This window comes from Octodon degus, unplaced genomic scaffold (assembly GCF_000260255.1).
Source record: "Octodon degus isolate 3935 unplaced genomic scaffold, OctDeg1.0 scaffold00096, whole genome shotgun sequence".
Classification (NCBI taxonomy): domain Eukaryota; kingdom Metazoa; phylum Chordata; class Mammalia; order Rodentia; family Octodontidae; genus Octodon; species Octodon degus.
In genome coordinates this window covers 4,708,725-4,719,152 of record NW_004524672.1, presented here as the reverse complement: position 1 = coordinate 4,719,152, position 10,428 = coordinate 4,708,725, and the positions used below count along the sequence as shown (strand labels likewise).

The window sequence follows — 10,428 nt, the reverse complement described above, 5'->3', positions numbered from 1 at the left end:
AACAAAAAAAACCCGATACCCTAGCTGCTAGCGGGCATCTGTCATCAGCAGCCCCTTGATCCCGTGAGCCACAGGGTTCTGGAAGCCTCCCTGCACAAGGCACTCTGGCACTCTGGGATTCCTCCTCCACACTAACCAGTCAGCCATCTGCTGGCCTCATTCATCTCCATATAGCAATGGCCTGCCAAGCATTTTCACTGAAACAGGAATCCAAGTGTCAAATTTACCTAAACTTAGAAAATACTTCTCTAAACAACAACAACAGAATCAAATGTACTTAATTTTAACACATCCTTTAAAACACTGTTTAACTCCAATCATTTGATTTTATATAGGTGTAAGAAATCCTGCAGAAAACACTACTTTCTTTCACTCATTCCAAGCAAACATCATAGAGAAATTTTTTCCGAAAGTTAACTCAAGAAAAATGTACCTTCTAACATGGCACAGTGGTGGCTATCACAGAATTTCCAAATGATACTGCCCTTTAGGAAATGTGCACTACAGGTGGGGTGGCTTATAGGAAATTACACGAGTTTTGATTTAAAGAATTTATTTCCTAGTTCTTACCTTGTTTTCTATTGCACCAAAATTTTGGGCATTCCTGTTTCTCTCTTCAGATATGTCTTTAGAAGCATTTCTACACATGACAACCACTAGAAAGACTGTGCTTGGGGAAGGGGGTGTTAAGATATTCCCAAATAGACTAAAGCAGGATGAGACACAAGATAGGTCTCTTCCGATCTTCAAGTACCAGGGAGCTGGTGGAAATGAGGAGAGTGGGAGATTCCCATTCTGACACAGAACTTCAATCTCCATGACCAGCGTAGCAGTGGACATAGAGGCTGGTGGGACTCGGGCTCCTGTGTGGGACAATGTCCCTCAGGAGAGGTGCCCCTCGGGTGGGCTGTGCTGCCAATAGCACGGGGACATGTAAATGCAGGGGAGGAATGCAGGCACCCCTTCCAGTCCAGTGTTGTGGGCAGCCAAGTGTAAGACCTGCAAACCAGGGCCACATGCCACAAAAATCAGCACACAGGGCCCTCACTGCAGCTCTCTTCAAGCAACCCCAGCAAAGACCGTAGCATCTTCAGGGGCCCCGCTGAGGCTCTGCTGCACACAATCATAAATCAACAGCAGGAAATGTGGAGCTCAATTTACTGCTCCAAAATGCAAAGTCTAAAGACAGCGCTGAGGGTTTGGGGTGCAACTCAGGGGTAGGGCACTTGTCCAGCAGATACAAACTCCTGAGTTTGATCCCCAGCACCTGAACCAAGCAAAACCAAAACAACTCTGATTTATGAACTTCATTTATTCCTTGTTGCTCCAGATATTCACTGATCTTTCATCTACATTTAATATGCTGAATTCTCTACTTTCCTGGGCCACACATTTAAATATCATTTTATAATAAATTTTAAAAAAACTTTTGTTATATGAAATTAAGAAATCTAGCCCTCAAATAGCTCAGTGGATTAAAGTTCCTGCAAGTAGGCACAGGGGTTGGGGGTTTGATCCCCAGGCCTGCCGGGCTGGCCCTGCCCCTGGGGCGTGCTGAGATGGCAATTGAGACTGGGTGTGGTGGCGCACGCCTATAATCCCAGCTCTTGGGAGGCTGTAAACAGGCAGATCACTATGAATCCGATCTAGTAGTGAGACCCTGAACACTTTGTAGACCTTTCCCTAAAATACAGGAAGAAAAAGAAAAAAGAAAAAAAGAAATCTGGCCCTCAACTGAAATAAAGGGGAAGCAAACACATCTGAATTTGCAGAGGGGTGGGCAGAAGGAAGCTGAGAAGTTCCTGAATTAAAAGTCCGCATTTTTCTCCCTTAGCGTCTCATTTACAACATCACTGGCCTTTTGCTTTTCTTTTGTTCTTTGTGGTGCCAGGGACCAACGCCAGCCTCACAAATGTCAGGCAGGGGCCATACCCAAGTCACATGCTCAGCTCCCAAGGGCCTGTTCTGATCCACACAACTGCAGGTCCCCAGCAGGTCACAAAGTGTCCTAAGTGGGGTAGAGGCAGGTACAACTGGGTTGATAGTTCCAGGAAAACCTACTGGCCCAAAAGAAACTAAAACCCAGACACAAAATTCTATTACCATGCAACACACTGATTTGCAGTCAGAAAGATGAAACTGAATCATGGAAAAATGAGTAAAATTTAGCTATGTTTGGCAATTGGTTATCTTCATGAGGACTCGTCATCTGAAGGCTCACATTTCAGTTACCCAGAATACCTTTCCACAAGAAGTCCTCTCTCCCTGGCAGTGTCAGTCAAGAAACTCACCAATGGATTTCTCAGCCCTTCAATATGTTTCTCAAGTGACTCAACCTCAAACAAGGGTAGTTTTACATGTATAGCTAAGTCATTTTTAAGTTCTCAGCTCCTTTCTAATAGTCTCAGTGCTGTCTTCAGGGACATTACTTAACTTCTCCATGCCTCAGTTTCCTATCACTAACACAATGGGCGCATATACCCACTAAGAAGTGTTGAGTGCTGGCCCTGCCCCTGGGGGTGCACTGAGCCAGCAACTAGACTGTGCATGGTGGCGCATGCCTGTAATCCCAGTGCTTGGGAGGATGAAAACAGGAGATCACTACAAGTCCAATCTGTGTAGTGAGACCCTGTAGACCCTATACTAAATACATTAAAAAAAAAAAAAAAAAAAAAAAGAAGTGTTCTGAGCCAGCAGTGATGATACACACATTGGGAGGTTAAGATGGAGGGTCGCCCTGAGCTCAGGGTCAACCTTGGCTACCTAAAGGAGATCTTTCCTCAAAACAAAAAAAAAAAACCTCAGAACAAAAGAGACATGTTTTGTAAATGCCACGCACTTTTCTTCTTTCCCTCCAGTGCTGGAGACTGAACGCAGGGCCTGTGCTTGCTAAGCAAATGCCCCACCACCGAGCAGCACCCTGTCCCTCCATGGTTTATTTCAGGAAATTGCATCACAATCCTCAGAAATGCAAAAAATGGGGTATACAGATGAATGTCCATTTTGTATCTGTGTATTCAAAGTGGTTGAGATAGATATATAGTTACATTCTGTTAATGAATAGAATGATTTGTTCTAATGGTGTTTGTAAATAGGATCACAAGTCCGCATCTTGTACAGCAATTAACCACTAAGAAGAATATATGCAGTGTATTATTTGTTGAAAAAAAAAAACAAAAACAAAAACCACGAAGTATAAGAGGGATACCATGCTGTTATGTTGAGCTGTAGGGCACTCAGGTCAACAATTTCTGACATTGCCAGTGAAGCAGAAGACCCAATACTATTATGGACTACTGGACTCTTTTATAATATTTTGCTGACTTTACACACCTATAATATTAAAAAATGGAACTTAACCAAAAAAGGGGATACAGATGAATGTTCATTTTGTATCTGTGTATTCAAAATGGTTAGGATAGATTACATTCTCTTAATGAATAAAGGGATTTGTTCTAATGGTGTTTGTAAATAGGATATCATGTCCGCATCTTGTACAGTAATTAACCACTAGGAAGAATGCATGCAATGTGCGAATTATTGAAACCATCCTACCAATTTGGTTTGAAACTGTCTTATTGCTGTTTGTATCTCAATAAAATTATGGGGAAAAAAAAAAAAGAAATGCAGGCAGCAGCATCCCGGCACCGCAGGCACTTTTTGTGGCGCAGAATCTCCACGAGCCGCCATTAGTAGGCAGGGGAGGAAGAGCCCTAGGGAGGCCGGGCTGCGTCATCTGCTTGTCTGCCAGGCTGTACTCAGCCCATTCACGTCGTCGTGTGGGTCTCCACACAGGACTGCAGTGGGACAGCCAACAGAGCTGAGCTCTTACCTGGGGAGGGTAAGGCTTTAAGAAAGAACACTAATTTACTGTGCTAGAGGGTAGAGGGGCTCTAGAGAAGAAAAACAATATGCTTGAAATACTCTGAGGTAAAATAAAATAAGTATCAAAAATAAATAGGCTTTTGGAACAGATTTTAATATAAAAGTAGCCATAACTTCCTTTCTTTTACTACTTGGAATTTGATGCGAAACTGCAAACTATCATAAGCCATTCTGCTCTGGGCTTGTTACCTACGGAGAAAAAGTTTTGCACTGAGAAAAGCAAAGGGGAATACTGATCAATCAGTGGCTGCTTCACATTTCTGAATCACTTTCCATCTAATGTTCATAGAGGTAAGTATGGCCAGAGTTGCTCGTCGCCATAGTAACACTAACTGCCGCCACTTAACTACACTCATGTATCAAATACTACATGTTCTGTAAAGTGCTGGTTCCAACACAAGTTCTCTTTATACTCATTCTCCACAGTTACTGTTTCTTGCTCATTTATATGCTGTGCCTGTTTTGCTTTGTGTGTTCCAGGAACTGAACTCGCAATCTCCCACCCTCCAGGCAAGCACTATGCCGCTGTGCTACAGCCCCAGCCCGTTGTGCCTGTTTCACAAGTGACTTGGAAACTGGAGGCAAGAACCCTGGAGCTGGAGAACACGAGGTCAACCTCCTCTGCCTTTGGTTCAGCAAGTGTACTGAAGCCTCACTAGGAGTCAGAACCTTCCAGAACACACTTGCTTTCCTTTGTACTACATTTACTCAGCAAGGGGAAAAACCCTGCCCAAAACAACTCATCTATTTGACATCACTTCTACTCTTTCTTCTCCCCAGATGACTCAAAGGAAGCGATTCACCCGCACAGGAAGCACCGGAGCAATGGGGCCATTCTACCCACCCCAGATGTACACTCAGCTCGCCATTATGTGACGTGGAACGTGGAACTAGTAGCTGACAAATACGCAACAATGCACACAGATGCTGACAAAGAGCATGTTAGAGTCTGTTGATCTCAAGCCAGTGTTAAACATGGTTAATAACCAGTTACTTCAAGACTTATCAAGAGATTCTTTTTAGAAAATAAAAAAGGAGTAATTATTTCATGTGGGTCTTGCAAGGTTACTAAAAACATGTAGCCATCATTATGTCCCTACATTATGAACCCCGTTTTATTATTTATAGCATATTACCTAGGAAAAAGCAGACAGATTATGTAGTGTGTTACAGTGTCATCTACAGAAACAAATTCAGTAATTTTACTTTATGGGAGAGGCAGTGAAAGCTCAGAGAAGTGGAGGCACTTCCGTAAATGTTAGTGGCCCCACCCAATTAAAAATCAGGATGCCCAAGAGGAACACCACCACCACCAACCAGGTGAAAAATAAGTGAAGATATGGAGACATTTTCTGAGAAAAATAAGTGCCTTGCTATGCCACAGACCTCCCTGGCACACCCTCAGGCTTTGCACAGGAGTGTGGTGGGGCCACAAGGCTGCTCCAGAGGGCTCCACAAAGCCCAGTTCCTGGGCCCACAACAAGGCTGACGCTGGCCCAAGGCTGCCGCTGGGCTCAGCAAGGCAGCAAGGTAGATGAGACGCTATCTGCCAGCACACAGTGCTTTCCTTGGTAGATGCTCTCAGCTGTGGGGAGGATGCATGCAAAATGACACGCAGGCCATTAGACAACACCGGCAGGTGCAAGAGAGACAACCTGGGACTGCTCACTGTGAGCGAAATGGGGAAGTCAGGCAGGCTCTCAGGGCCTCTCCAGCAGCCCTGCCCTGCTCTGCCTCTTACCTCTTCTCTGCTGACGTCCATGTTCCACACTGCAATCCCACCATCCGAGGAGCAGGAGACAAGCAGCCTGGTGAGCTGAAGGTAACACAGTGACTGCACCCTGTCACTGCAAACGGCACAAGAGACACAGGTCTCAGTGCAGAGAAACCCAGACACTTTATTTAAGCTCGATTCTCCTCCCTCATTCAAGTTACTAAGGGGTATTTTATCACTGAATAGTTTGTATGGTACAGGGATCACACCAGAAACTGCTTGGCATCCTATGGCTTATTATGAAGAATTATAATTTTTCTAATATAAACACCAATTTTTTTACATATTTGGTACAGGGTCTAGAGGGTCTCACTACACAGATTGGACTCGTAGTGATCCTCCTGTTCTCAGCCTCCCAAGCACTGGGATTACAGGTGTGCACCACCACACCCAGTCTCAGTCACCATCTCAGCACACTCCAGGGGCAGGGCAGGCATGGTATGCCAGGGACTGAACCCTAGTCCCTGTGCTTGCCTAAGCAGGCACTTTATTCTGCTGGGCTATCTGGCCAGCCCAACATCACCACTTTCAAATCTATCATTCAGAATTTTGAGACAGAGACAGAAAATGGAGTATGGTCTTCTAAACTAATTTCCATGATTTCTCCTTCAAGCACACAAAATTTATCTACTTGTCCAGAAACAGAGAAGAAGCAGGGGTATAACTTTCCACTGGAGTGCAGCCCATATGAGCAAGTAGGTACCATGAAGAAGGTGCCAGGAGCAGGCATGCTCATGCAGGTGCACGGGCACACACCATGCACTGACAGGGAGAAGAGGTCTGCCCCTTCTGCAAGCCTGTCAGACCATTCCTCCAGATGATACCCAGGAAACAGCTGTGGACTTGTGGACCTAATCTTTCCTTGGCTAAATTTCAACTTGATCCTGATTACAGTACATGGCCACAGCGTGAACAAAACATGGAAGGAAGGAAAACAGGGTAAAGGAGAAGGTGCTCCTCCTTTCAGATAAGACAAGATTTTAAGTATGAAAAGGTCAGAGATATTAGTAGGGCCGTGTAAAACTGTGCATTATTTCTTATTGAAATGCATTTTACAATTTAAAAAAAAAACTTAGGCATCCAATTTAAGAATACCTTGGTACTGCATGACACACATTCTATGTGGCCAAAGTCCTCACCAGCAGTGTCTAACTCACACCTGCCCTAAGCAGTTAGCACAGACAGAAAGGTGGCAAATGCTCTTTGGACTAAAGAGGAAGAAAACCTGAACTTTGTTTGAAGTAAAGGGGCTGCTAAATATCTGGATAGGTACTGTTCAGGATCCACAAACAGGAATTAAAAACAGACTTGGAATAAATAAATAAATGAATAAATAAATAAATAAATAAATGTGGACTTTGCCTTATGAAACTGCTGTCTTAAAGGACAGAGCAAGGAAGAAGTCTGGACTGAAATACTCCAGCTCCCTCCAAGCTCCCCACCCTCAGATTCCAGCTCCACTTCACCAAAAGTCACGCACTGGTGGCCCTGAAGCAAAAGCGTCCGGCCTTTCCTGCCTCCGATGTCCCACATGATGATGCTGTTGTCGGATGCTCCTGAGAAGAGTAACCGCTGAATCGGGTCCCACCAGAGGCAGGCAACACTACCTGGGATAAGAAAGAGAGGGTGGGTTAAATGTGACTCTGCTCCAGGAAGCACACATCTGACAGCTCACATGGGAACCAGGCCTGGCTGAGCCTTTAAGATCCTTCTCCTGGCTCACAGACAGGACCCAGGATATCCATTACCCAAAGCTGTAAAAATAGTTTTCAATTGTGCATCAAAGTAACTTTTAGTATGTCCAATGATTTTCTTGTTCAGTATTCATAAGGCAGCTATACATGAAATGTTAGTTCAGAAAATGCTCCTGTAGGAAAAGAAGTTCCTACTAATAACATTCTGAGTAAAGTTAGTGCAGTTTACTGTGCTCATTTTATACAAGATGAAAATTTAGCTTATTCGAGGTCCTGGACCCTGTAGACATTTTACCCTAACATGATACCTACACTGAAGAAAAGTACATGTCTCAGAAAAAAGCCTGTAGGTAAACCAAACAATTATGCCCAAAAAATAGGTAAGAATCCAGGACTCACATTTCCCACTATATCTTATCAAATAGATAATCTGGCTAACCAAATCTCATACTCTAGAAAATCTCTTTTCTACAAATTTCTATTTCAATACACCTGTACATGGTTCATTGTTATCTGCCTAGGAAAGATTATTAATTAACTAAACAAAGTGAACCAGTTACACAAGCTAATGATAATTTTTTTGGTATACAAAAACTGTTAAAATAATACTTGCAGGTTCTCAAGATAAAAGTGAAGAAACAAGCATTCTGTACAATGAGCTTCAGGAGTCAAGTCTGCAGGATTCTGACTGCTTAATCCTATGTCCTGCCCAAGGCAGCTGCACCTGAGAGATGAACATGCAGGAGTCACAGAGTCCACTCTGCCCCTAGCAGCCCAGAGGGGACTTACAGGTCTGGAGGTCATGAGAGGATTAGTCAGAGACAGAACATGGTTTCCTTAGGGGCAATGTTTTGCAGCCCAAATCTATTCTAACTTGTTCTTCTTGTTTTTTCCCTGTTTCCCTAGAAAGTTCCTGATTTGCCACAGTCTTTTTTTTTTTTTTTTTTTTTTTTTTTTTTTTACCTGAATGAGCTAGCTAGAATGTATAGCACAAGTTTAAGTTTTTATAATTAAAACACTATTGTCACAAATAGGTCCACCACTAATCCTTTCAAATCTTCAATTCCTCAGTTTAAACCAGATGACCTCAAAGATTCTAATTTATAACTCTTGAGAGAACTTTTATGACAAACTATTTGCATTAAATCTTAGCACTCAATGAACACAATCTATAATGCCTATGTACACAGAAAGTTACCCCATATGGCCAGTGAGGCTTTAGGGTCCCTCCACAGATGCCTGCCAACTCACTGCACTAAAGAAGCAAGGATCTTTCCATCCAGTAATTCCAGTGTCCCACTCCCTAGCCAGAGTGCTGCCAAATATGGGGCTGAGCCAGTCCATACACTTCCTCTAATGGTACTGACCTAAGAAGTTTTGCTTAATATCCTACAAACTAACAGATTAAATGATAATGGCAATTCTTCTATAAGTCTTACTGTTTATAATTTTAAGATTTTAAAGATCTTAGGAAAACAGTAACTTAAAAATGCAAACAATAAAATATTCTTCATTGAAGCAATTTAGAAGGGTTTTTGACAATATCAAACTAAACCCTACGTTCTCTTACATTTTTTATTTCCAGATCCCATCAAATTGAAAACTGAGAGATCCCAGCCAATCACTGAATTGACTGGACCAACCATGAAGAGTTGCTCATTCATGAACTGTGAAGACGAGAGCTGAGTATTCATGCTTCAGGTAGACACAAGCCTGCTGGTTGCTGACACAGCCTACCTTCGTGTCCTTTGAGGGTGGTGATGACTGTGCACGTGCTCTGCTCGAGTTTCAGCAGGGTGATCTGTCCAGAATAATCACCAACAAACGCATACTGAGTATCAAAATCGTACCTGAGGACACAGTCAAGGACATACAACACGACTACCAAGTCTTCCCACAGGAAATAGCAGCTTTACTCACAGATGGAACATGGAATTAGACAGAATAAGCACAAAACTAGGACTTCACTGAGAGGAAGCACTCAAATGTAATCACACAGTGCGTCAATATTGAAAATAAAAATTTAAAACAGCTAGAAATATGGGAAAAGTTGATAGTCATTCAACAAGAATTCAGGGAGCTCCTCTTCGTACACCAAAATCCTAAAACTGGCTTTAAAAGAGGTAACAGCTGGTAGTGAAGACAGGCAGGTAGTTATAATAAAGTAACAAGAGAGTTAAACTGTTAAATAATGAAAATAAGAACACTGGCGAAAAATGCCTTTTATGAAATATTTCTAAAAATAATGGCAAACTGACAACTTACACAGGGCATGAGCCCATCATTCTTTGGGCCTAGATGGGTCAGCTTTAAATGAGGAGGAGGATTTGCTTTAAATTACTGTGGCTAGGTTAATAATTCAAAAACCAGCTATGTGTGGTAGAAGTAAAGTCCCTCTCAAGATACATTAACTATTGGAAAAAATTCACTACTTTCTCAGTTTGTGCCCATAAACACTTAAGGAAAACCAGCATCCTCCGCACCACGAGGTAACGCTAACTGCTACTATTGCAAAAGGCAAGCACGGGAACACAGCCAGGCCGTGGCTACAAATCTGTGCCATATTCTATAACTGTATGCATCCCAAGAGCCCTTGCACACGACAGAAACACAAATCTTATCAGAAACAGAGCACAACATCTGAGTAATTTTCCTTTCTTTGCCCTGAAAGTGTAAGGTACGATTTTAAATATTTGTTTTAAATATCTCATGTTGCTCATTCAGGTGAAGTAAACATTTTTAATGAGTTCTGATAGGATAAGAATTTTACGAGGTCAGGCATTTCACTCTGGAGCTTCCTCCAAGATATACGCCGGGCACTGACCATCTCAACCCTGCCCATCATCGCAGGGACCCACGGCCCACAGCAGCCGGGAGCCAGAGTGAGCTCTGTAGCACACAATTCCACACAGCAGTGGAGATCTGTAAGGCAGCTGTCAACATCTAGGGATCCTTACGGCACCTATGAGACCACGATAAGGAGGGTACATGCACGTGCGTGTGCACACAGCATGCAACAAAAATATTACATATCTTGTAGCTCATTTATAAACCTCAGATATATATATATATATA

General features: G+C 42.9%; 1 protein-coding gene across 1 annotated transcript in view; it reads right to left on the bottom strand.

The window, feature by feature from the left end:
* Wdfy1 (WD repeat and FYVE domain containing 1) overlaps positions 1-10,428 on the bottom strand; it is a 45,428-nt gene that overhangs the window by 3,172 nt on the left and 31,828 nt on the right. The window contains exons 6-8 of the mRNA XM_004638157.1: positions 9,091-9,203; positions 7,140-7,266; positions 5,627-5,732 (exon numbers count right to left, since the gene is read on the bottom strand). Coding sequence (XP_004638214.1) covers positions 5,627-5,732; positions 7,140-7,266; positions 9,091-9,203 — 346 coding nt within the window. The remainder of the gene's footprint in view (positions 1-5,626; positions 5,733-7,139; positions 7,267-9,090; positions 9,204-10,428) is intronic.